General features: G+C 47.2%; 2 protein-coding genes, 1 long non-coding RNA gene and 5 other non-coding genes across 8 annotated transcripts; 2 read left to right on the forward strand and 6 right to left on the reverse strand.

The window, feature by feature from the left end:
- On the reverse strand, positions 1 to 1,594 carry LOC142037243 (polyubiquitin-B-like). The gene is given in 3 exon segments (XM_075041442.1): positions 1 to 125; positions 127 to 780; positions 1,354 to 1,594. Coding segments are annotated over 2 exon segments (675 nt in total). The 5' UTR covers positions 775 to 780; positions 1,354 to 1,594; the 3' UTR covers positions 1 to 98.
- LOC142037244 (uncharacterized) lies at positions 1,451 to 21,926 on the forward strand. Its single transcript, XR_012652313.1, has 3 exons — positions 1,451 to 1,580; positions 3,969 to 4,204; positions 21,393 to 21,926. It is a non-coding gene; the product is annotated as an uncharacterized LOC142037244 (long non-coding RNA).
- On the reverse strand, positions 4,681 to 4,752 carry TRNAA-UGC (transfer RNA alanine (anticodon UGC)). The gene has a single exon. It is a non-coding gene; the product is annotated as a tRNA-Ala (tRNA).
- Positions 5,121 to 5,192, reverse strand: TRNAD-GUC (transfer RNA aspartic acid (anticodon GUC)). Its single transcript has one exon. It is a non-coding gene; the product is annotated as a tRNA-Asp (tRNA).
- On the reverse strand, positions 5,431 to 5,503 carry TRNAF-GAA (transfer RNA phenylalanine (anticodon GAA)). Its single transcript has one exon. It is a non-coding gene; the product is annotated as a tRNA-Phe (tRNA).
- Positions 5,939 to 6,010, reverse strand: TRNAD-GUC (transfer RNA aspartic acid (anticodon GUC)). The gene has a single exon. It is a non-coding gene; the product is annotated as a tRNA-Asp (tRNA).
- On the forward strand, positions 6,265 to 6,336 carry TRNAA-UGC (transfer RNA alanine (anticodon UGC)). Its single transcript has one exon. It is a non-coding gene; the product is annotated as a tRNA-Ala (tRNA).
- DHX37 (DEAH-box helicase 37) lies at positions 8,696 to 26,198 on the reverse strand. Its single transcript, XM_075041441.1, has 27 exons — positions 26,036 to 26,198; positions 25,093 to 25,262; positions 23,881 to 23,993; positions 22,811 to 23,138; positions 21,939 to 22,087; positions 21,039 to 21,131; positions 20,442 to 20,538; positions 19,932 to 20,045; positions 19,100 to 19,201; positions 18,506 to 18,620; positions 18,024 to 18,119; positions 17,352 to 17,425; positions 16,454 to 16,592; positions 16,116 to 16,192; positions 15,296 to 15,528; positions 14,747 to 14,858; positions 14,041 to 14,147; positions 13,447 to 13,635; positions 13,191 to 13,315; positions 12,787 to 12,903; positions 12,489 to 12,661; positions 11,976 to 12,090; positions 11,409 to 11,546; positions 10,963 to 11,057; positions 10,429 to 10,502; positions 9,397 to 9,494; positions 8,696 to 8,795 (listed from the first exon to the last, which is right to left on the reverse strand). Exons 1-27 carry the CDS (start codon positions 26,139 to 26,141, stop codon positions 8,713 to 8,715), a joined length of 3,432 nt encoding a protein of 1,143 aa, XP_074897542.1. The 5' UTR covers positions 26,142 to 26,198; the 3' UTR covers positions 8,696 to 8,712.
- Positions 26,199 to 26,346: the final 148 nt, after the last annotated feature.

Genomic DNA, 26,346 nt, shown 5'->3' on the forward strand with positions numbered 1-26,346 from the left:
TTTTTGTGGATGCAACAACTTTATTGGAATGAACAAGTGCAGAGAAATTTTTACTTGGAAGGAAGCAAGCAACAACCAGCCAGTTCAGTTACCACCCCTCAAGCGCAGCACAAGATGCAGGGTGGATTCCTTCTGGATGTTGTAGTCAGACAGGGTGCGCCCATCTTCCAGCTGCTTGCCAGCGAAGATCAGCCTCTGCTGATCAGGGGGAATGCCTTCCTTGTCCTGGATCTTGGCCTTGACATTCTCAATGGTGTCACTGGGCTCAACTTCCAGGGTGATGGTCTTGCCGGTCAGGGTCTTCACAAAGATCTGCATGCCACCTCTAAGACGCAGCACAAGATGCAGGGTGGATTCCTTCTGGATATTGTAGTCAGACAGGGTGCGCCCATCTTCCAGCTGCTTGCCAGCAAAGATCAGCCTCTGCTGATCAGGGGGAATGCCTTCCTTGTCCTGGATCTTGGCCTTGACATTCTCAATGGTGTCACTGGGCTCAACTTCCAGGGTGATGGTCTTGCCGGTCAGGGTCTTCACAAAGATCTGCATGCCACCTCTAAGACGCAGCACAAGATGCAGGGTGGATTCCTTCTGGATATTGTAGTCAGACAGGGTGCGCCCATCTTCCAGCTGCTTGCCAGCGAAGATCAGCCTCTGCTGATCGGGGGGAATGCCTTCCTTGTCCTGGATCTTGGCCTTGACATTCTCGATGGTGTCACTGGGCTCAACCTCAAGGGTGATGGTCTTGCCGGTCAGGGTCTTCACAAAGATCTGCATTTTTCTCTGGAAGAAAAGAAACCACTTAGCTTCGTCACTTTTCCCGTTCCTTCCCACGGGAGGCCGCAGCAAGGCCAAGGCGCGGGAGCCTAGCTCCCCCGAGGCAGCCCAGCTCCCCCGAGGCAGCAGCACACCGGCGGGTGCCGCTCCCTGCGAACAGCCTGTCCCCGCTCCACGCCCTGTGACGTCAGAGTGAAGGATCCGCCCACACCCCCAAGGGAGGCGGGGCCACCCGCCCCGTTCCCCTTCCCGCCCAAGGCGCTCGCGCCCGCCACCATCTTGAGGAACCGCTGCGCCTGCGCGGCCGCCATTTTGCCGCTGGCTGCTCATACTCCCCTCTCCCGCCCATCTCCGCCGCCGGCTCGCGGTGCTGCCGCCACGGGGGAGGGGAGCGTCCCGGCCCACGCCCCGCCCGCAGCCCGCCATCTCCTCCAGCCGCATCCCCTTCCCCCTCAGCACACACGCGGCTCCCGCCCGGCCACCCAGCTCGCATCTAAGCCCTGCCGGCGCCACGACAAGCGGCTCTACCCTGCGCTTTCCCCGCGGAGGCACGGCGAAGCCAAGCCGCGCAGCACTCACCGCGGGGCTCGCAGGCCAAGCCGAATGCACAACACTCTCCGAGACTTACGCAGCTGCAACTGCGCCACACATTCCCCTCCCGCCCCTTATATAGCCTCTCGCGCCCCGCCTCCGCGGATCAGATCACTCCGCCAGGCACTATTTCCCCTGTGGTGCGCGCCGTAGTTCTACTGTGCGAGTAGAAGGAAGTGAGGCCCGGCAGCGCGTAGGACTCAGCGCGTCGCGTGGTGAGGCGGCCCTGACTGGCGGGCGGGGGGTGGCGGTAGTGAGTGCGCAAAGGGGCGTGGAGAAAAACCTGGCGTGGAACCCTCGGAGCGGGGCCGGGGGCTATGGTGCCTCGGCGAGCCGAGCCCTCTCGACTTCAGAGACGCCGCTGTGCCTAAAGCTTCTTGTCAGAGCCATACGTAAAACGGGATTTAAACTCCTATAGTTGACTCCCTGCTTCAAAAGCGCCTCCTTGATTTTCTTCCCTCGGGCAGGGTGAGGGGCAGCTCTGCCCACAGGCCTCGTGGGGAGGCAGTTTGTGAGGTGCCTGTAGGAAGAGGGACTGTTGTTTCGGTCAGAAGGAAGCCGTGTAGTTCTATTGAAGAAGCCTCCAATGCGTTTTAGCATGACAGAGAGAGAGAAGTGGCAGGGGAGCATGGCGTCCCCCACCTGGGACCGGTGTAAGCAGGCACAAACCTGCTGGGACTGGCACGGGCGAAGCCTGCGAGCAGGTTTGTGCCAGGCCCTCTGTGCCACCATGGCCTGTGGAGCAAGGGACAGGGAAGACAAGTCGCTGTCCAGCCGCTTTAATGATGCCGGGACACCTGCCGGGGCCTGAGGCCAGGGCAGCCTGAATGGCAGGGAGGCTGCAGAAGACTCCTGCCAGGGGATGGAGATCAGGCAGCCCAGAGAGGGGAGAGCTGAAGTGAGGGACAAAGAAGGCCTGATAGATAAGATCAGAGTCCTGCAGTCTGCCTGAGATATAATCAGTGAGTATATATATATATATATATGCACATGTAAAGTGGACTATGCATCTGAGATACAGTGGAGTTTATAATGCAGGACTAAGGCCTTGCCACTGGGGTAAAATCAATCATAAATAGAAATAATAATGCGTATTTCTTATTCTGTTCTCACTTACAGAGCACCTTCAGTAGATTTCTGTTGCACTCAGTTGGCTTCTGTGCCATCCTTGTCAAACTATACAGCAGTTCAAGGGCATAGCTAAGAACAAAATGGGGCTTTGTTTGCAAGATTCATGAGATGCCATTTGGTTCAATCCGCCTACAAAATCCTTCGTTTGCCAGCACCCAAAGAAAACCGCTGCCTACCAGACGGACACAGATAACACCCAGGGCTGCACACCAGTAGGAAAGGAGCAGAGGCCCAGCAACAGCTTTGTGATTGGTTTGAGGAAACCAGCCTGCATTTCCCTGACATATGGAGCTTTTAGAGGGGGGGGAATGCTCTGGGGAGCTTCTCAACTGCTGGTGGGCTGGGTTTGTATTAAAACTCAGCATTGCACTCAGTGTAATAATAATCTCAAACACCCGGGTCATTTAACTGGGGAAAAAAACCCAAAAACCCCATAAAAGCCTTTTGGTTTCTTCTCAGGTTAGAATCATGTTCAGTGGCTTATATTGTGTGCGTTTGGAGTTGTATAAACATAAAAGACTGGAATAGCCTTTCAGATTTAGGTCTGCCTCATCTGAAAGTGAATAATAATGCTAAGCTTATTCTTCTAGTTACAGAATGAGCACATAGAACTGGTCTGAAAATAGTCAAAAAGGCACGTGGCAATATATTTTGTGACAGACATGATAAGAGTTTTGTAATGGGAAGAAATTAAAATGATATAGTGCTGTTCTTCATCTAATTAGGGTAGACAGCCAACCACTGAGCATCCTGAGTGAGTTTGTACCTGATGTCTGAAACAAATGGTGAAGCAGCACACCCCTAAAAGTTCAGATTTGCGTTATATTCAGGTTGCAAGGGAGATGTTAGGCCTGAATGCAACAGAGTCCTTAAATACAGCTGGCTGGTTTGCAGAAGGAACACTGCTTTCCCGAGCTGGGAGGGGCTTTCTGTGAACAAAGCCACTCCGTGTTTCTCCTACACTGTCTGTACAACTACCCCTTGCTATGATTTCAGGACAAGCTTGGTGAACAGTAGGATGTTGGTCCTAACAGACCATGACCTATTATACTGACAAATACTGATTTCCTGTGCCAGAAAGTCTTGTTACTTTGTCCCTGTTACTACAAACTCTCTGGAGCAGGAACCATCTCTTTCTTGTATTCCAGAAGTACAGCTGCCCAGAGAGATCCTGTCCAGGGAGTTATTTACAACAGGGATCTTCACACTTACTAGTGCTGTAGCCAAGCATTTGGCTCAAAATAACAACTAGAAGCAACACGAGTAAATAAATAGCACAAGGAGCATTTTAACCACTCTGGCAGGAAATGTCATTTTACATCTGTCAGTAGTCAGCTCTCCCTACCAGAGAGAGCTGGATACGCTGTTGATAACTGAACAGTGCAGATAAAACAGCTGGTAACTGAACTGAGTAGATAAAAGGTATTTCAAGCTCTGTGTGTGCTTTGGTCTCTCTGTGCCATACGTTTCAGCTCTTGTGGCTCTGAAGAGTTTCCTGGGTGAGAGAGAACCGCGTGAGCCCGGCCAACACAGGAGATCAAAGCAAGAGGGCTTTCCCGAGAGCTCCTTCCGACCCTGTTCCCAGTGAAGCCTGGTCACGCTGCCAAGGGGCTGCCACTGACCCTCCAGCTGGAGCAGGACAGCAGACGAGAGCGGACACCGCAGAGCCAGCTCAGAGCCAGGAAAAGCTCCTGCACCATCACAACCAGTGAGTCCAGTCACCTGTGGTGTCCTGGCATTTGTGCCTTCCCCTTTGTCTCTGGCTCTGCGGTGCAGACACCCTGAGCCTCCTCTGTGCTGACTGCAGGTTTGCACGTAGCCAGCTCTGCTAGGTTCTGGGGTGGAGAGGTGTCAGGCACGGCTGACAGGCCAGCATCCCCCTGCATTTCAGGGTTTAGTGCTTCCTTCCTCCTTTAGGGCTGCTCTGCGTCTGCAGGGCCTTAGTGTGGCAATGAAATACCCAGAGAGACATGAGAATCCTGTGTGTTTGCATAGTCCTGAGGAGAACCGACTGACAAAAAAAAAAAAAAAATTTTGTGCCATGGGGAAGCTGCCCAACGTAGAGCGTTTTTGGGCAGCACGTTCACGGTGCAGTTTTCTGTTGTTATTTAATGTGACATGGCAACTTTAACCCTCGATAAAATAAATCACGGGGGGGAGGGAAAAGAGGACGAGGGCCTCTTCTGGAGATGCCGGGGATTGAACCCGGGACCTCATACATGCAAAGCATGCGCTCTACCGCTGAGCTACATCCCCCTGCCCCGCACGCCTTTCCCTGCCCGGCGGCCAGGTCCGGGAGCCGCGCTTTTCTTCCCTGATGGGATGGGGGGGAGCAGCGATGCGGGTGTCTGCGGGGAAGGGAGGGCAGAGAGGTGCTGGGCGCGGACGGCACCCCGCGCCGTGAGGGGACACGGGCAGCCATGGGCCTCCCGGGATCGGGCTGTGAGCGGTGGACGGTGGTGTACAAAGCTCGGTGTGAACTTCAGGCAGCTCTTAGAAGTACGGGAACGCTCTGGGTCCGCACACGCAAAACTGTATTCTTTTTTTTTTTTTTTCCTTCGGAAATTAGAAAAATCCGTTCCGGAAGAAAAAAAAACCTCAAAATAAGAAAAAAATTACGCAACCTCCCCGTCGGGGAATCGAACCCCGGTCTCCCGCGTGACAGGCGGGGATACTCACCACTATACTAACGAGGACGGCCTAACAGTCCTTTCCCGGCGGGCCGGGCCGTACCCGAGCGCCCGCCGCTGGGCAGAGGTCCCGGCAGGCGCCTACCGCGGGGAAGCGGTTGCTGCCGCAAAGCCCCCACACGCGTGAGCGCTGGCACCCGGGGCAGCGGCCCCTCCCCCAGCGCGGGGGACCGCAGACCCGACCCCCACTCCGCTCGGCGGCAAAACGACCCACCGTCAGCCGCGCGGTGAAAGAAAAAGGCTCTGCCGAAACCCGGGATCGAACCAGGGACCTTTAGATCTTCAGTCTAACGCTCTCCCAACTGAGCTATTTCGGCCGCGAGAAACCCCCACGCTGGCCGCGGATACGACCCCGCCCAGCGCACCCGTGGGTGCCTGTGGCCCCGGCCCTTACCTGCCCTCCCCACGCGGGTTTCACGCACGCAAAAGCAGCGCCCAGTTCCCGGGGCGTTCAAGGGTTCCCCCCCTCCCCTTCCTTCCTACTGGTTTCCAACCTCCCGCAGGGCGGAGACGGGACCCCAGGCAACACCCCCCCCCCCCCCCAAAAAATAGCAGCAGCAGGGTGCTCAGAAAGCACCCTGGGAAGAGCGGCGGACCTCGACCCCCCCGACCCCCGGCACAAAAAGCAGCTCCGCCTGCTTTACCTCACTCCCCGCCGCAGGCTGCCCCGCCGGTTCCACGGCCGCGTCACAGACAAATCCTCGCGCGGGGGCCGCCGGGCAAAAACGGCAGCCGGGGGCAAAACAAGCGACCTCCCCGTCGGGGAATCGAACCCCGGTCTCCCGCGTGACAGGCGGGGATACTCACCACTATACTAACGAGGACAGGCACAGGGTGAACTTTTCCCGCCGTCCGCTATAAGGACGCGGCCGCCCCACGCAGCGCGGGCCTCACCCCGAGGGAAGCCGCCCGCAGGCCCCGCGCTGCTCCCGCAGATGCTGCGGGCGCCGGGGCGCAACGCGGGGGGAGCAGCGCGGGAAGGGGCGGCGCGGAGCGGAGCGGAGCGGTCCGCCCGCTGGGCCTGACGTGCGGCTCGCAGCACTTCTCTATGTGCTGCGCAGAAAGTGCGCTGCAGCGAGGGGATGTAGCTCAGTGGTAGAGCGCATGCTTTGCATGTATGAGGCCCCGGGTTCAATCCCCGGCATCTCCACTTGTTTTGTCCCCGATCTGCCAAGCCGGTTGTTTTTGCTTCCTCTCGCCCAGTTTTCCAAAGGAGCCGTTATTTGTAAACGGGCTCGACGTTATCCTTTGTTTTTTTCCTTCCCTCCCATAAGCACAGAGCAGTTTGCAAACTTCTGCTGCAATTCTTGCTAGAGAAAGGTGCCCAGCCAAGAGCTCACAGCACCCTCCTGCCCGCAGTCATTGCTAAACACTATGGCGCTGCAGCATGTACGTTATAAACACATAGCTACAACAGGCTTGCTTGAAAACAGAGGTTGCTGTTTCATTGGCATTAGATATTTTTAACACTTGCCTGTGTCCTGGCCTGCAGCCCCCGAAGCATGTGGGAGCCATGGGAGCAGAGGGTGCAGGAGTGCCAGCCTTTTCTGTGCTTGGGTTGCACCAGCTTCCTCCAGAAAGCAAGGACAGGAAGGTCACTGCCCACACCTCCTCCTATTGCTGTATTACAAGCAACAGCAAATTAACACAGCATGAGCGCAGGGTTTACCAAGGAGGAAAAAGCTTAGGTGAAAGGTGAACTTCAGCCATCCATTTTCTTCTGGGACTACCACAAATTCTTGCTGCAAAATCAGCAGATGGCATGGTTAAAGTCTGCCCCGTTTCCTAAAAGCTGCTGCATCCCCGAAAGTGCTCCAACCCACAAAACGCAGGGTGGCTCAGGAGCACCAGGCTCTACAAAACAGTACTGCCAAACCATATGGCAGAGCAATGGCACCAGGAGATCTGAGTGCTTGCAGCACCAAACCAGGTATGAGGAGAGATCTGGAAAAAAAAAAATACTGAAACCAAGATTAATGGATACTCTGAACTCATGGCAAACTCCTAGAGAAGCAGGAAAAGAAATACTAGGACTGTACTGGGTCTGGCTGGGCTGGAGTCAAATTCTTCATAGCAGCCCACAGGCTGCTGTGTTTTGGATTTGTGACTAAAACAGTGCTGATAACACAACAGTGTTTTGGTTGTTGCTGAGCGGTACTTACACATCAAGGCCTTCTCTTTTTCCCCCTCCCTGTCGTGGTTTAACCCCAGCCAGCAACTAAGCACCACACAGCTACTCACTCACTTCTTCCCCACCCCGTGGGATGGGGGAGAGAATCAGGAAAAAAAAGTAAAACTCATGGATTGAGGTAAGAGCAGTTTAATATAATAAAATGACAATAATAACAACAAACGAATTGGAATACACAAAACAAGTGATGGACAATGCAATTGCTCACCACCTGCTGACTGATGCCCAGTTAGTTCCCGAGCAGCAATTCCCCCCCCTCCCCCATGCCAACTCCCCCCAGTTTATATACCGGACATGACATCACACGGTATGGAATACCTCTTTGGCCAGTTTGGGCCAGCTGTCCTGGCTGTGTCCCCTCCCAACTTCTTGTGCCCCTCCAGCCTTCTTGCTGGCTGGGCAGGAGAAGCTGAAAAATCCTTGACTTGGTATAAACACTACTTAGGAACAACTGAAAACATCAGTGTGTTATCAACATTCTTCTCATACTGAGCCCAAAACATAACACTATACCAGCTACTAGAAAGAAAATTAACTCTATCCCAGCCGAAACCAGGACACCCCCCTTCTGCTGCCCCCACGAGCAGGCCAGGGCTGGGCAAGATGCTGGGAGGGGACACAGCCAGGACACCTGACCTGAGCTGGTCAAAAGGATAGTGTGTGCTGTATAATGTCAGTCATGCTCAGATACCAGCTGGTCATTTTGTAGGAGGTGGTGGGTGGTCACCTTTGCATCATTTTGATTTTTTTTCTTCTTCTTTGTTTTCTTTGCTTCACTAATTAAACTGTCTATCTCAAACCCACGAGATTTCTCACTTAAGCACTTCCTGTGCTGCCAGAGGGATAGGGAGCAAGCGAGCGGCTATGTGCTGCTGAGCTGCTGGCCAGGGTCAACCCACCACAAGGACCAAAGGTTCAATCTGCGTTTGGATCTGCTGTGACACACGAGGAAGAGTCCACAAAGGTCTGAAATTCTGCTTGTTGCAGCATCCCACATAGAAAACAGTTCTCCCATCCAAACCAAGAACTATACATATTTATTACAGTCCATATGACTAATATAGTCCAAAGAGAAACTTCAGATTAAAAAAAAAGTCTGTAAAATACAATGGATAAAATTATCCAGACAATATTACAAAATACCAGCGAAACAGCTGGTAGGGCTTCTGGGAACACAGAGGGCTTCCCAGAAAAGCAGAATAACACCCAGTTCGCTTACAAAAAAGTATCGCTACCAGTTAGTGAGTCCATCTATGTCATCAGATTTCCAAGGAAACACAAGCTCTCAAAACATCTTCAAGAAAAGGAGTCCCATCAAGAACAGAGCCAGGCACTTCACAGTGCTACTGGTGGCCACTTTTGGGCTAGATCATCATGCATAGCTTCAGGGATCCACTGACAATAGGCTGCAAGCAAATCTAGAATGAAAGAGAGGAGTGATTAGACAGCTATGGGAGTCAGGGACTGGAGCTGTTTTGCTGGAAAGACAAGGTCCTGTGGCGTCACCCTGCTGAGAGCAAGAACCAACTTTCCATCACTGGGACAGTGCTGGAGCTTGGACACCTGCATGCAGATATAAAAGTATCAAGTGTGGGAGAATTACTGTGAAAGCCACCACTGCATCACTTTGTAGCTGCTTCTATGAAGAACTCTTATAATCTGGTACCCTAATATTGAACAAAATCCATTTTACCTGGAAAAAAAAAATTTCCCGTATCCACTGACAGTACTGTCGTAGCCCAATTTTTCAAAAGTCCAAACCAAACATTTTAACTGTGGTTAGAATTACAGAAAATAAATTCTTAAAATACAAATAAATGTTGCTTTCTAAAGTACAGGGAACTCCAGTTCTTCACAAGACCCAAACACAGAGCATTACTGTTTCTGGTGAGAAAATAGCAAGTATTTCGAGCTTATCAAGTGAAATCACCCATTTTTTAAATTACAATTCAGCAATGCTCAAGGTACTACAAAGTCTGCACTGATGTAACTAATAATTAGAGCAAGCAGAACACTTACATTTAGGATTTTTCTTCCATGCAGCCAGTAAAGCATCGCGATTATCACAATTTTCTGCAACTAGAGCCTGCAGGAGGGATTCTGTCCTGGGCTGAAGTCTAAATCGGCACAAAATAAAATGGTGCAATAAAACAATGTTCATTAGCACAGTTTAGCAAAGTGTTACAGCATTCACCTTACCTTTCTGAATTTATACTCTCAGTATTTTTAACAGGCTAAATATAGATGTAGAAATACATGACCTCTGGATACAGAGACATGTCATCGGCTCAAGAAAGTTCACTAGAAGTAGTATGTCTCCCCACCACAACTTTTTGTTGTTAAAAGAAGTAGCAGGTTGCTCTTGTTGCTGACAGCATAAAATTGTCTGCTATGCAGCTGCATAGCACACAGTAAAGCAAAAAGGTCCCACACTGAACTCTGAACTGACTAAAAAAGGAAAATACTTTGTAATTGTAGGACCCTCAGGTAACAATCTGTGACATCAATCACTTTTAACAAAGCTTTTCAAAATCCTTGCATCTGTCAGTTCACAGAAAACTCAGAGAAAGGTTATTTTGGTAAACAAGAGAGGATATTGCAGGGATAGCAAGGGAAGCAATAGCTGACAGTCCTTTTGAAGGTCACAGTTCTATAAACGTAATCAAAACCACAAGAAAAACACAGTCTGTTGCAAACATGTTTTTGAAAAGAAATAAAGACAATATAATTGGGCAAACTGCAAAGAAAAACAAGGAAGGTAGTAGTGCTCATCTGACAGTTTCTTACATGTGAGCAATTTACTTGTATGAAGCAGCCTGCAGAGGTCAGTGTGACCAGCCTGTTGCCTGTTCTTCCACACTGCCCTTAGAATAGCCCAATTCTCTCGAGACACAATTTTTTTTGGTAAGAAAACTCATTTTCCTCTCCCTGCAGCTACAGCCAAGATGACTATCTAGAACACCCTTCCCAGCATTGAATTTTTTTAATGTAAAAGGAAGTTAAAACTGTTCGGTGGAGACAACAACCTTAAGTTTGTTTTTAACAACTTACTTGGACCATGTCTTTAACATTATGAGGGGACTGGACAGCAGACACCGGCTATAAGAACGCAACTTCTCAATGACCTGGAAGATTTGTTATAACAAGCATATAATGAACAATGTAAATTAACTGTTCTGTGGAGACAATTGTCACTGAACTTGGGACTGCTACAGACTTCTACCCCACATCCTCTATTACCACCTCTCTCCCATCCATGTGTCCATACCAACCTTGTCCTTAGTGGCTTGCTAGATCACTCTTGTGTCTCCAAATAGACAAAGACATGAGCTATAGTTTTTTCTTCCTTTGCAAAAACAGGACTTAAATTTGGGGTCACTTTCACCCAAATGCTGATTTTCATGCTGTTTCGTATTTTAAAGATATCTTCCCCACCCCACCAACTGCAGCAAACTCCTCCAACCACCAGCCAGTTATGAGGAATGGGCATGTGCACAAAGGCCCACAAGGCCCATCTCCTCCAAAAAAATGGGCTAAAAACTTACTGCTAACATCAAGGGAGTAACGCAGCTGGAACGCACGCACCTTTCCTTCAAGCAGGAACCTGGCAAAGTATTTGTAACGATCAATACCTTCTGGGTAATCAACTTCCACAGCAGGGAGCTGCCAGCTAACTCGATCTGGAAAGAAAGATCACACCAAGTCTCCTAAATGCTCGAAGAAGAGGGTACATTTCCAAGGGAGATATGACAACACAGGTGCTCAGAAGCGGCAAGGATACTGCCACCACCCAGCCAGCCTTGCTCCTTGACAAGGGAGCAGATGGGCATAAAATGCCCATGCCAATGGGAAGATGCTGATATTTAAGTGCTACGAATCTCATGGAGCTACTGAAACCACTGTTAAGCTCTTTGAACAGACCAAGCTGAGCTTGACCTTTCTGGTCTGCTGATAAGTCTTGTTAAAAGCAGCATGACAATAACCATAGAGCAGTTGTCAGACAAGATTTTGACACTTTTCAAGACACTTACAAAAGACACTTGGTCTGTGACATCGAATTCGGCCTGTTTCGGAGCAGTAAGATGGAGGAGGATTTTCCAGAGGCTTCCCAAAGTGGCAGTATGGTGGCAGCAGGGCAGGAATCCACTCGGGTTCAACTACAGACACACCTTAGGAAGGGAAAACACACACCTGAATGCAGGCTTGCTGCCAAGGGCTGCCACTCACTGTCAGTCCCATGAGTACAGCGCACGGTCAGGATCTCATCTCCACAGATTTACTCGTATCTCATTTTTCAAGTCAACTTTTTTACATTCTTCTGTTCAGAAACCAGCAATAGGTAGCTATTGCTGACAGAGCTGGTGCAGAGCAGCTATTTCAGAAGCTGAGCTTTGCTCTAGCCAATTCTGCTAGACAAAGAATAAACCAGGCCAATTTTTCCCCTGATCCAGATCTAGAAAGCTTAAGGATCCAAATCCCAGGAGGCAGGACCACTCTGTAAGAACACTCAACCACCATAGCAAGGGACACATTCTGCTAAGGCATTTCTGAATTCCTTGCCATACCTGCGGAACAAGTAGGGACCGCAGCAGTCTCACCTTTCATATACAGTTTTGTAGTCTCAAGAATTTCTTGATACACCACAAACTCTGGGAGTTGTTTGAAGAGGACTGAGCTTGGATGGATGAACACTGGGTCGTCCAGGAGAGCAGTCTTTCAGAAAGCACAGAAGATTGAAGCAGAGTAAGATGAGTTACTGGCAATTCAATTTCTTGATTGCATTGAATTTCAGTCTCTCTCAGATGTACATTTATATGGTTTCCTTAAGTGATGGAGTTTTTTAATAACCTCACAATTTTCTGCTTCACCTTCTCTGGAGACCTCAAGCACTTTGCAAGATGGACTAATGCTACTTCTTAGCTCTTTTATAACACTTCCTACATGAGGACTGGGAAATTGCAACACTGGAAACTTAAACTCTATGGAGAGAAGTTGTAGAAAGCCAGCACATGCAGTCCCAATGCTGCATGCAGCCGTAAGCCCAGGCTTTGCACAGGAGTGTCTTTCTGCCACAGAGGGGAAGAAGAATTCAGTCAAATACAGCTGTTTACCTTGTAGGCATTTTTCCATTTGTCATCCAGGAGCTCTTCTGCCTGAACCCTTCGGGCAACGTGATCCCCCAGCCCCGCCAGCACAATCTGTCTCAAGTAAGTTGCTTGAGCTTCTGTTGGGGGCTTCATCTTTGGATCAACATAGAGACCAGCATCAGTGCAGACTGAGTTCACTGCAAGGAAAAAAAATGGTGAGTTAAGATTCAATAGAAAAAAAGGATGTAACAAACAGCCCAGTTGATTTGTCACCCCCTCCAAAAGAGAATAAACACAGCAATTCTTCTCAAAACCCACTTACCTGTTGTTGTCAGCTGCCCTCTCAAGCGCCTGATTTCCAGCATTGCTTTGTATCGGAGCCCATTTTCTTCACAGAATTTACGGGTACACCCAGCATATTCACAGGCTCCCACTGCCCCTGGAAGTGAATATTCAGGTGGAGAAAATGACTTAGCCGATCAGTTCTCCTAATTAAACCAAGTGTGGGACAGTACTGTCATAGCCAACACATGCATATCACAGTTCTGACTCGTCATTAGCCTGGGACACTGGCAGGCTGCCCAGAGAACAGCCTAGAAAATATACTGCTGGACTCAGTTCTGCAGCACAAGGATGCCTTTGCTTGTATAAAGCTGAGAGCTCAGGGTAGCAGAGAGGAGAACAGAATGGAAGTTAACAGTACAGGGAAATCACTGTCTACAATACCTAACATCACCATGAGGTCTCCTAGCTTTTGCATCGGCCCCTGCCCAGCCCAGATCCTTTGCATCTGTAAAAGCCTTGCTTTCTTCCCCTTGAGTTTCGCTGTCTCTTCCTCACTTACTGCTGGCCTAAAAGAAACACAAAACAGCATAAATGAGTATTGTGCTTATGTGCAGAGGGGCCTCAACATAAAGAGAGAGGCATGAGCTGTGACAAGGTGATGCATCCTGTAAATAGGATGTCAGGCTAATTCACTTGCCTGTCAAACTCTTCAAAAAGCTCCCGGACGGTCATGGCAGACACTATGGTAATGGCATATGGCAGGCAGTCATGCTGCCTGCTTAATGCCAACATCTTTGCATAGCGGGGGGCTACAGGAAAAGTGGCCATTATTCTGCCCAGGGGACTAATAGGACAACTCAGCTTTGCTGCCAGCTGCTGCTTCAGCCTGGTGGAGAGAGAGAGAAGTCATGTAAGGAAGTAACTTCAGCATTAGAACAAGTTTGTGTTTCTGGTTGTGGCAGCCCAATTAATTTGATGCGTTTTCTCAGATTTTGTTATGTGCTGGTCCCAAAGGCTGGGAGAAAGATTCCTCTTCCTCATGCAGCTCCCACCTCCCCTGCATGGCACACTCCTAGCACAGTCTTTCCCTGCCAAAACACAGCCAGGGCCAGTAAAACAAACACAGGTGAACCAGAGACTGTTAAAACGATGCCAGTCTCTGTACAAAAGCACATCCTCAGATGTGAGGGCTGAGACGGAAAAGCAGGCGGGACAACAGCAGTGCCCACTGCCTCGATAGTGGAGGCCAAGCAGCAGTGCCAAGAGATTTGTGGGGGACCACAGACGTTACCTTCCCGTCATAGGGGGTTCCTTCAAGGCACCCAGGGCTATCAGCAACTCCTCAGCTGCTGCAAGTGCTTCTGCTGGAGGTGGTGTTGGGAACGGGAAGTTGATTACCTAGACACACCAAGAGAAAATGCCTCTCAGTACATCATTGACATGGCTCCCACTGAAAAACAGAGTCTGAACACAGTAACAAGTCCTGGAAGGGAGCAAAACCCTCCCCTCTGGTTACATACACCAAAGAAAAACATTTAGGATGTTTGCCAGAAGCAAGAGGAAAGGACATATAATGAGAGGAAACATTTAGAACAAAAACATTAGGAAACAGGAATACCAGCGTCACCCTCAGCTGCCACTGACTCCAGGCACCGCCTAGGGCAGCCTGCTTTAAGGCCTAATGTTAAGTATTGTGCTTTCTGAAAGCACTCAAGTATCTCTAAACCACAACCCCTGTTTGGACAGGGGTTTTTTTTCATTCCTAAGAATGTAAGAAAGCTCTTATTACCTGGACAAACACGTCTATTAAGGCCTGGTGGAATTCATAGCAGCTTCTGCAATTAGCAAAACTAAAATCAAGTCCCAGGATCCTCATTTCTAACGCAAGGCACAGCCTCAAGCAATGACAATAAAAGGCATTTATTTGTGTTTGTTTCTGGCTCCTAGGGGCAACCACTTCAATGAGCACTGTAGCACAAAGCCAATTTACACCTCACCTTTTCTATATTTAATGCCTTCATTTGCAGAATCAAGTCTTCTACCGGTCGCTTTGTTATTTCTGGAGCAGAAAATTTCTCGAAGTCCATGAAGACTGCTGAAGAGTATAACCTAGTGGACCAGAAGTGTTGCTTAAAGACTTAAAAGAAACCTTAACTCAAAAGATACGCATGAAAAATTGGCAAGGGATTTTAAAAAAGGCAGCTGTGGGTACTATTTACATAACCATGTAATTATTTAATGGTTGGGGCATACCGCCTTTTTCAGAAAAAGCTGACTTGGCTTGGAGTGGAATCCACGCTAATCTGGCCACCAAAATAAGGGTTTTCAGCCCCTGAAAAGCCAAACTGTCAAATCAACATCACCAGCGACAGTTCATGTTTGGCTTCACCTCTCCTACTTGAATGAAGAGCAGACAAAACTAAAATGTTTCAAGCAGCGCTAGGTCCTTATGAAAGGGGCAGCACAATGACGGAAGCTGTCAAATTCACGCTAACACTCGTTGGGCTTTTTGTTTCTCCTAACCCTCTCCATGGCAGGTAGCTAACCTGTAACAGTGCCCTGGTTCCGTCCGGCCAGCCCGACCTGCTCGCTGGTTAGCTGAAGCTTGAGATATCCAGGTGACTCTGAAAGACGAAACCCCAGTAATTTTGTCATAGAAACGTTTCTTGACCTTTCCACAGTCAACCACATATTTGATGCCTGGGATGGTAAGCGATGTTTCAGCCACATTGGTGGCTACAACACACAGTCTCGTGCCAGGAGGAGGAGCCCTGAATACCTACAAGAAAGAGACGGGCATGTGAAATGCACTGCCAACAATGGAAAAAAGACAGGCAGTCAACTCAGATGGGTTGCAAAGGGACAACAACGCATGTGGCATTGCAGGCGAAACCCAAGAGTGAGACCAAAGACTTAACTCTGTCTCCAGCTCTAGAGGTCTCTATCCAACTCAGTTAATCCCTCAGAAACATCCACAGGGATTCCAGGTAGAACAGACACCAGTGTTGAGTTGTATTTAGACATACTGCTGCCACATCCAAAGCCCAAGAGGGAATGCAAGAATTTGTATGAACTGCCTGTTGGCAGCGTGATCCTGATGTGTCCCAGGGCCATGACTAATTTTAACACGCTGCAGGACTGTCACTTTTCATCTCTCCCAACCTGCTGAACTGGCACATTAGGCAGATCCCAGCCTAAGCAAGGCCTGCTCTGACCCCATCCCAGCTTGCCCATTGGGCCATTCAAGTCTGCCACTGATGGATAGTCCAAGATGGAAATTTGAACTCACAAAGCACATGTGACTTTAGACAATGATCACACATATCTATAAGGATCATTTACTCACTGTGACAATAAATCCTTTACCTTTGCTTGTTTCTCTGGTGCTAGCAAAGAATAGAGCGGGAGCACATACAGTGGAAGGGACGAATCAGATTTCTCATCTATGAAGAAACAAACCAATATTATTAAATACACAGTAAGTCAACTTCCAGGCTTAGTCCCAGCAATGTCTTCACAAACATTTGTTTCATTTAAAAACAGTAAAGTATTTGGTACAAAGCTGAAGATGGAAAAACTTAATAGCTTTTCCATGACACAGGTCTGCTGTGTTATCACACCAGTTTAACAAAGGACAACTAGCTTATGTTGCACATTTCACAGGTGACAGGAGATATGGAATTTTTATTTCGTAAATGCCAAACCTTCTTCTGAGTCTCCATCTCCTAAATCAAGGTCAATATCAGACCCTGCAATATCATCATCAGTTTCAGCATCTCTGTCTTCATCTCCTTCATCCACTGGTACAACAGAATAATTGTCCAGATCAATTTTGGGGAGTGTCTGGAGAAAGACAGGAAAGATGACCACAGAGCATTAAGGGGGGGACACAAACAGCACTTTTTATTGCTTTGAAAGCAAAGCTGAGCACTTACTCCAAACATTTGTTGACCTGAAGGTGAAAGAGGGATTGAGAGATTTCATTTGTATTTTAAGGCTGAGGATCAGCATTTTGTAATTGGGAGAGGAGGGGAGGAATAACCCAAGTATTTCAAACAACATTTTGTGACAAGCCAAGCTTCTTCATTTGGAGGACAGTGGGAAAGGGTAAAATTTCTTTACTTCAGGCCTCTTCAGCTACCAGGATCCAACGTCAGTGGACAGTATATCTATAACATCAAGATCTCCTGCTAACAAAGCACATGTAGGACTTGGGTGGAAGCCAAATGCTACCCTTCCTCACAGATAAATCAGTCCCAATTTTGGGTAACAAATGGCAAGATGAGGAGCAACCCTGGAGCCAGCAAGTCTGGAACTCCTTCCATTACAGTTTTAATGGTCAGTAATGGTCAGTACTCAACTGAAATCAGACTCCTGCCCATAATATCCAGGGACATATTTTAGCACTCTGCTGCTCATAAGGCAGCAGTTATCAGTGTAGGTAGTATTACTGGATATCCTGAGGGGACATATGTAGGCTACAAGGCTTCATGCAAGCCTAAAACAGTCTGGTGCAAAACACAGCTACACAGGACTACTGTTTTGCAGGGAGGTACCTGCTCCTTCCTGACTCTTGGAGAAATTCTAGCCATCGCACATTACCATAACTTTCTTCCGCTTCCTCGATTTCTTAAATTTTCTGATTTCTTCCACTGATTCTTCTTTGTCATCATCTCCTACAAAAACAGGCAGTGAAATTACTGTTAGCTGAGCATGCTTTCCCTCGGAGAAGGCAGTGGGGAGAGTCTGGTTCCACTCCCATCTTTTGGGGGATTCAGAAAGTGTCACAGTGTGAAAGAAACAAACAGTCACATTGAAGGCAGAGGGGACAGGGATGACACACAAGTTTAATGTTGTAATTCCATTTAGAAACCATACAGAGGATCGACAGCATCACACACAGCAACTGTATGCCTTGAGGTTTAGGAGACAATTAGCTGAGCTATATTAGAATTTGACTTTCTAAAGTCATCTTGGGAAATTCCACTATCCTGAAAATACAGTCACCACTTTAATTCACAACCAACAGAGTAAGTGAAGAAATGCAATGGATTCTGGGGAACTGGAAGGGATCATACACACAAACCTTCTCCCCAAACTCAAAACAGCACAAACTTAACAATCAGTCATCAAAATCATCCACAACAAGCCCTTTCCCCAACCCTTGATTTGTGGGGGTTTTTTTAAATAAAAACTTATTTTTAGGTGCAAAGCAAGCTCACTTCTCAGTGGGATAAATTCAAAGTTTAACAGTCCTTTATTCTATAGCATTACCTGCAGTGTTGTTTTTTTGGAACGGAAAGGCTTTCCTTAGCCTTCTACAGAGAGCGTGAACTTCTGCCTGGCCTGTTAAAAACACCAAAATCCCACCTGCAAGAGAAGAAATCACTCTCAACCTCAGCATAGATAATTCACCTAGGAAAGCTTCAGATCACAAGGTTGATAAAAGACAGGTCAAATATACTGTGACGTAACAAGGAGGAACAGGGTGTTTGACTGCATCTGTCTTCTACTACTCCCTCAAGAAGCATGCTAATGCTATGATTTAATTGAAGGGTAATTTTCACATCAAAAGCCTTCGAAGTAAAAGCACACCATACATCATTGCAGTCCCATATTTAAACTTACAAAAAAACCCCACCAAAAAACAAACAAAGAAAAGAAAAAACAAAAAAAAGCTCCCCCCAAAAACAACCCAGAAAACTTTAGACATGTTAAGTGTAAAGAATTTGAGAGGTTCCCAGCAATGACCTTACCTGAGGGCAACATTCGATGGATTTTACACACCTTTCTGAAGCACTCCCCACTGTAGTCATCTAGGGGAGTTTTCTTGTTAAAATGAACAGTTACAGGGAATTGCCTTGCATCTACCTAGAGAGGAAATACAAAAAAAAAAAAGGGTTGGTTTGCTGTCGTAACTCCAGCACAATCATTACAGCTTTCATCTGTTCAGCTCTTAGTTTTGATAACCTACAAAACACCAGACCCACAGAAGTTATCAGTGTTGTCTACCCTGAACACCACAAAATCAAGCTAGAAACCAACAATTTCCTCTCTTTCAGATCAACTCAGACTGAGGCTTGCTAGTTCTCCTGAACTGTAACTTACAGTTTTTCAAGATAACCAGATTCTGCCAGGGCAGTTTTCTGATAAAAGTGGAAAGAAAAACACCAAGTCCCAAAAGAAACAATAGTCTAACAAAATAACTATTTTTAAATTGATATCTGAAAGATTTCAGCACCAACTGGAAAGATCAGAGTGCCTCTATTTTTTAATTGGTTTTATAAAGGAAGCCCTCACTGTATTTCAGCTGTTACATCTAACGCAGATCCAAGTGAGGAGAACGATACCTGAATAACAGGAGGTGTAACAGAAAACAGCCTGTTGTTATCGGTGAAATCTTCAACACGAAGGGTGGCTGACATGATGATCAGCTTCAGTGGCAGCCCTTTCTGCAGGGACATAAACGTGTTATTCTGTGCCTGAAAGCATGCAGCAGGTAAGCTACACAACACACAAACCCAGAGCTGTTAGCAGGACTGGATACAAGTTTCTGCACCAAAACACTCAAAATCTAAGACAACAAAAGCACTGTGTCAAGTGACAGAGGATACACAGAGCCTCAAATGCAACGTGTCTTAAAATACACAAAACCAGACACTGGCAATCCTGATGCTGAGAGTGTCCTGCCTCTCAACACTGCATTCTCTCTCCATCCTAAAGTAAAACAAACACAAATGCCAAGCACTGCCCTGCAGTCCACCAGCCCCAACATCAGGCAGGATCAAACACTCCATGATGTCTGCTCCAAAACTAAGCCCTAAGCACTGCTGTTGGCAGTTTATTCCAGTGCAACAGTAAGCATCTTGCTTTCTAACAGGCTGCCAATTTTATTATTTACACGTGTCTTGTGGCACTGTAAGTCTAAAATTAACCGCATATTGCCTGAAAAAATTATCTGTTGGTACTGATATGTACTATTTTTCCCCTTTTTGTAGGCTCTGTGCTTCTTCAATCATATGGAAAGACAAACACATTATCTGAGCATTATTTCATGGTTTCCATCAGATTTCCATCAACTGCCACACCACACACAGTCCCTCCTCCCACAGAGCCTCTTCATGTCTAACACCCTCCTCCCCAGCACATCTGCATCTCATACATTAATACTGCTTCTCTTACCTTTTCACGAAGAGGCACAATGCGAGACAAGAGGCCTATCAAGATATCCGTGTACATACTCCTTTCATGGGCTTCGTCAATAATGACGACTTTGTACTTTGAAAGCAGAAAGTCCTGAGAAGAAAGATTGATTTCACCACATGAAGCCTCAACCCAAGGACATTTTTGAGTCAAGACAACCTATGGCTACACAAACACTGACCGCCCCCCTGCCCTCCATCCTTACGGCTGCTCTCTCTCCCACATATTTGAGCACAGTTTACTGTGTTTACCCTACATGAAGCAGCCTAGTTCCCGAGGGTCTCCTCCTTGCTCTTATTTTACACAGCAACATAACCTAACTTTTAGGGACTTGGGCAGGAATATAAAGGGTTGAGATGAAACACATCTCCGGTGCCGAAAGGGGTTTTGCTTTGAAAGGTTGGCAACAAATCCACACAAAGCCAACTGGCTCTCTTCCTAGCTATACAAAATACTTTCCTTTTTATAACACTGAGGACAGCAACTTACCTTCTGAATTTCTTTCAGCAGCACACCATCCGTCATGAACTTGATTTGTGTTTCATCTGTAACATTTCCTTCATATCGGATTTGATACGAAACCACTCTGTGAGGAAATGCCAGGGTAGCCACAAGAAAAAGCATGGTGAGAAACAGAAAATTCACATTCAGACCAGGAGGCAGCCTTCAGCCTAACTGAATTACGACTTGATGCCAAGACAAGACAAAAAGCATACCATCAGGTCCCCAGAGCCTAGCACACACAAAATGCTACAAGCTGGGATACACAGCAATGTCACTCTGAATTATTTCTCCATTATGGGGTGCTTTCTCACATGGAGACAAACTAGGACCACTTCCCAAACTAGGACCACTTCCCAAACACCACCTCCACAAAGCTCTCTCTAAAAAGTAACTTACAACCATTAGTAGCAACAAATCTGGCTTTTTTATAGACAACCCCAGAGAGGAGTTTATAAGTAACTTCCCCACAGTTCTTCGCCAAAGACTGAACAAGCAATGTGCAAGTCTTGATTTCAGTCTATGCCATACACAGAGCATCTCAGCCTTACCATCCTAGCAAGGTCTCAGCTTTTTTCTCCTCACCTGTGTGACAAGTTCATTTCCTTAGCAACTCGCTGGGACATGGACACTGCAGCCACACGCCGAGGCTCAGTGATCCCAATAGTACCGTTTGAACTAAAGGGGTGAAGGAAAGAAAAGGAGAGGTTGTTTGGCTGCTTGTTTTAAAGGGAGAAACACTTAGAAAGATGACAACAGGATTTCTGCACAATGGTTCTAAATTAAGTAGCATCACTCACACAGTATCACTTCTAGTTGTAGTTAGAAGAAAAAGACAGAAAGGAAGCTTCAGGATTACCCTTCTATTATATGTGTATTGATCTGAAGATGCATGTATCACAGGAATTTTTTCCCAAAACATTGTCTCTCTAATTGCAGCTCACTGAACTCCAGTCTCCCTGGACATCCTTCTGGCAACAGGGTCAATTTCAGAAGAAACTCAGGCTGGGGCAGCAGCACAGAAGCTGGACACAACCTGATGCAGCTCCCAAGAAGCATCTTATGAAGTGCCCAAGCTTATAAATGTTACCAATAGTGCCAGATGAGCCACAGCTATTTTAAAAGATGTTCTTAAGAAATACACACATTTTCTTTCAAAAGTAAAAACAAACCTCTGGAAGCAGAGGTTAAACTATGTGAGATGGGCAGACAATAAAGCCCCTCTGTAAAAAAACAGGCCAGTGGCTTTGAAGGAAATTTTTACCCTAGAGGTTTCAAAAGATTGGTTACGTGGAGAGACTTTTGCAACTCCGTCTTACTCCCTTCAGATTTTTTAAAAGCCCATTCAACATGGCCACTACCACTGCACAGAAAAGACCAGGTTCAGTTCAGCCATATCAGAAGAAAAGAAACAAAATCAGAAGTGACTGAGTTGAGCTTGAATTTTTCTAATTACATTTGCTGAATATAAAAGACGACTCATACCTGGCATAGCCAGCTTCATAGAGAAACTGAGGTACTTGTGTGGTTTTACCACTTCCCGTCTCTCCACATATGATCACAATGGGATTCTCACTAATGGCTTCCATGATGACTTGCTCTTCAACAAGGATTGGAAGCTTTAGTCTTGCTTCCTAAATAATAAAAAACACATATTTTAGTTGCACTTTTTTGTCTCTCTCTCCCTTTTTGTTTTCCCCAGGATTGAAAACTGATTCCTTTCTCAGATTACAAAACCCAGAAAAAGGAATTCTGCAAGCTTTGTGGCTCGAAAAGCTCTAAACCAGCTAATATCACATGAGCATGTCCCAGAACTGGAGTCATCAGAACAGCTTCCCAGAAAGCAGCTGGCAAGCCCTGCACTTTAATTTGTGAAACCAGAGTCCCTGGAGTTCATTAATATAGCACTTCAAGGAAAAACTCATTTCACAACTCTGTCTTGTCTGTTCAGACACATGCAGAGCTTTTCCCATTTGTACAGAACGCCTTACCCACAGCAAATGGAATAAAACTATCCAGCGTAAGATATAGCGTAATGGAGAGCTGAAAGTGACATCACAAGATTTTCCAGCAAAGAACAATAAAAGACTGCTAATAGATTCTATATTTAAAACCAGAGACAAATGCCTATATCCTAAGAAGAAACTAGTTTTCCTTCTGCTAGATTGACAGGTTTAAAGCTCAGACATGTACATGTACAACTTGCCAGAACATGGACCCTAAGTGCACGCCGCTGCCAAGCAGTATTAGCAAGAGACACAAGATAATGCTACAGGGTCTGCAGTGACCTAATCTGATGGAAGATACCATAATTTCCAACCCCCTTGATAGGCACTTTCCTGTTCACAGAGTCTCACCTGAATCTCAGGAGACCTGTCCACTGGAATGAAAACCGCAGGCTTGCAAGATGGTTTGTTGGAGGCTGCCTGGCAAACTGGCACATGAGGACTGGCTGGCTTCTGGTTAGTCGCTCCCGCCTTCATGCCTTCCTCTGGCTTTTCAGCAGTATTCAAATCACTGGCTGACGACTTTTCAATTTCTTGTTTGTGCTCTTCCTTCTCCTCCTCAGAGCTACTGGGTTCTTCCTCAGGCTCCGATTCTGAATCTGAGCTGTGTCTTCTCTTGTTTGCACCACTGATGCTCCTAATCTTTTCAGGTACAGCAGTCCCTGGCTCCTGTATCATCCTGGAACAAAACGTCAACACATGAACTACGTTTTGGTCAACATTCTCCAGGACCTCAAGCCAGACATGTCTTCAGCACAAACCAGAAAAGTCACACCATCAAAAGTCACTGGCTGAGCCTGAACCCAGGTTTTACTCAAATAGGGAAAACTTCTACACCTCGGGTGTAGTGCAGCGCAAGAAGACGTTACGCAGAGAGGTTAACCCAGTTCTCCATTCTTGGAGGTTTTCACAACTCTGCTAGGTAAACCCTCAGCTGACCTGATTGCTGGATTCATATCTAAGCACACTCTATACTGATATTTACTCATTTCTTCAGAATACATGTCTGTAGTTTAATTTATTTCAACTTCTATCAAAATGCAGCTCTCGATAAATCCAGTAACTAAGGACAGCATCAATCGATATTTTCCAATACAACAAAAAAGTAAACGTTTATCCACCAATTACGTAGTTTGACATAACAGTATGCAGATGTAATTGTCACCCACCTTGTCCCTTACGAAAGGGAAGACCCAGTTATTTTAACTAACATTCTCTCAAAGGATTGTCAGTCAAACAAGAAAATAACTACCATACTATCAGATAAAAATAGAAAATTATTTAACTCCATCCATTCTGAAGAACCTGTATGCAGTAAGAAGAAAAAAAAAAAATCAAGCCAAAAAAAAAAAGCTAAGAAGGCTGCCAAGTTTTCAACCACAGTGATAAACTAGAATGGTTCTTTCCAAATAACACTTTACCTTTTAGTCTGATACATGCGCTCCCCAATACCCAGTTTGGAAGTAGTGTACAGGAGTTTCATTTCTGCCTCAGAAGCTTGGACCTCATTCAGCTTGTTCAGCCATTCCGCTCGCTATTTGGGGAAAAACAACCAAAATCAGTGCTTATTTTCACCAGGAAATAATTTCAAGATCTGCACTTGAGTTTTAAAGGGTGTGCTCTGGCAAATCTTGCTGGGAAGTTGTAAAGACGTTCCTGCTGCTACATGGTCAGTCCTCCCCGATGAAGATTTCAGCCCTGCACTAGAGCAAAAATACAAATGCAAACTTGACCCTTCATCGCTGCAATGAAAAGCTCAGCTGCACCCTTGAAACAACAGCAAAGAAAACGGATTTGAACTAAAATGCTGGAGTGAGGGCTGGAGCAATGGAAGCCTCCCTTCAACTCCCACACGTGGGACATAGCGCTGACAGGAGGTCAGACAGACGCAGTCTTAAACTACCTCTACAAATAGAGCTCGTTTGTCAAAACCATTATTCAGACACTAAAATGAACAGGAGTTTTGCCTGGAAAGCTTTTACAAAGACAGAAAAGCTCTATTTGCATACAGAAAATATACAAGAGCTGGAAATAAGTATTTCAGAAACACCAGCAGTAGCAGAGTTAGGGGCATCAACCTTTGCATTTTGCAGAAGGACAAAGCTTCTCATACAATCTGTTTCACAGAACAATGTCATTTACTCTGCTAGTGATGTACTTCACGACACTCATCTGTTCACTCAGGGTCAAAGAGAGAATGGGAACCAGGACCCAGATATGACAAGTTCCTGCAACAGCTGATCCATTGAGAGGGAGGTGAATGCTTTTTCCCCACTGACGTTAACACTCGAGAGTCCACGAGTGGTGGCATGTTTTTGACCAAAATGCCCAGTAATGGGATGTCTAATGCTCTTGTAATGTGAACTCTTAAAATTCAGGATCTGCATGTCCTTGAGACACCCCTGAGAGTTCACATCCCAAACACCGCTCGCTGGCACTGCAGAGTGGTTGCTCCACCTCTGGTTTTTCACACCAGCAACGCAATCGCATCATGCATCGGGGATTGCCAGAGTCACAGTGCAAGGGAAACCTCAAAAGCTGCTTGTTAACATTGACCTTTTCCATATGCAAATACTGAATTATTGTTTTAACAGAAGTCACAAAGCTGGAGTTACCAGCATGCAGCAACGTACCTGTCTTTTCTTCTCCTTCTGCTCTAAAATTTTGTGCAGGTTTTTCTTCTGTTTCTTGCTTAGGGGTTTCTTCTGCTGTTGCACAACACACGCTACTTTTTTCTTCTTTGCTTTTTTGGCTGGCAGGACCAGGGCATTACTTCCATCAATTCCCTTCAGCGTTGCTTCATCTAAAAGCATGTGTTTGATTATTCACCTGTGCCAGGTGGACTATTTTCAGCACGCTGTTTCATGGTCTTATCACAAACCATGCTAGATTTAGCTGTTTTAAACAAACACAACCCTCACCCCCAGCCAAAAAAAACCACCCCACATCATCAGCAAGGGCAAAAAACTGAACCATGAAGCTGGGGACATGATAACCCCGTGCTTACTATAACCGTGAGGGTAATTTTCCTTGACTTACGTAATAACACTACGAAATCTCTGCCGTTTTCTTTAATTCCCCCAGGGTCAGGGGGCAGCGGAGCAGCCCAGGACACAGCGTGTCTCCGGGTGACCCCGCAGGCTCTGGGCTCTCCCAGACAGAGGTAATTTTTAACTCTACGAATCTGTTTTGCTAAAGTTTGAATAATAAAAATAGTATAATAAAAGTGGGGTTTTTTTAAACTGACATTTGAGAACACAAATGCTAAACACATTTTTAGTAACTGCTTTGATGAGGAATTGCTTAAATGCAGTAATGGCTTCGATAGAACTATCGACGCAAAGCCTGTAAGGTACTTAGACGCTTCCAATAAAAGTATAATACAAATACAGTAAAGGCATGACCACAACTCTCATCTCAGCGACTCTACGGTCACGCTAGCGACGTTAACAACCCAAGTTTGCATTAACGAACGTAACGCCTGAGGAGAGGGGAGGGGAGGGGAGAAGAGGAGAGAGCAGAGCCGGGCCGGCCCGGGCGGCCCCGACACGGCGTCCGGGCCGTGACCCGCCGCACCTCCCAGCTCCAGCGGCAGCTCCAGCGGCTCGGCGGCGGGCGGAGGCTGCGCGGTGCCCTGCGGCAGCCGCGCCTTCCAGTTGTGCCTGCGGCGCGCCCGGCCCATGATGATGATAACGGCGGCGGCGGCGGCCCCGGCGGCAGCGACCCCACGTGCGGCTGACGGCGGCCGCCGCTTCCGGCCGTCTCGCGGTCTCGCGAGAAGGGGGCGGGGCGCGGCGGGGAGCGCGCAGGCGCGGGACGGCCGCTCGCCCCCGGCGGGTCCGGGGCGGGTCCGGGGCGGGTCCGGGGCGGGTCCGGGGCGGGTCCGG

This window comes from Buteo buteo, chromosome 11 (assembly GCF_964188355.1).
Source record: "Buteo buteo chromosome 11, bButBut1.hap1.1, whole genome shotgun sequence".
NCBI classification, from domain to species: Eukaryota; Metazoa; Chordata; class Aves; order Accipitriformes; family Accipitridae; genus Buteo; species Buteo buteo.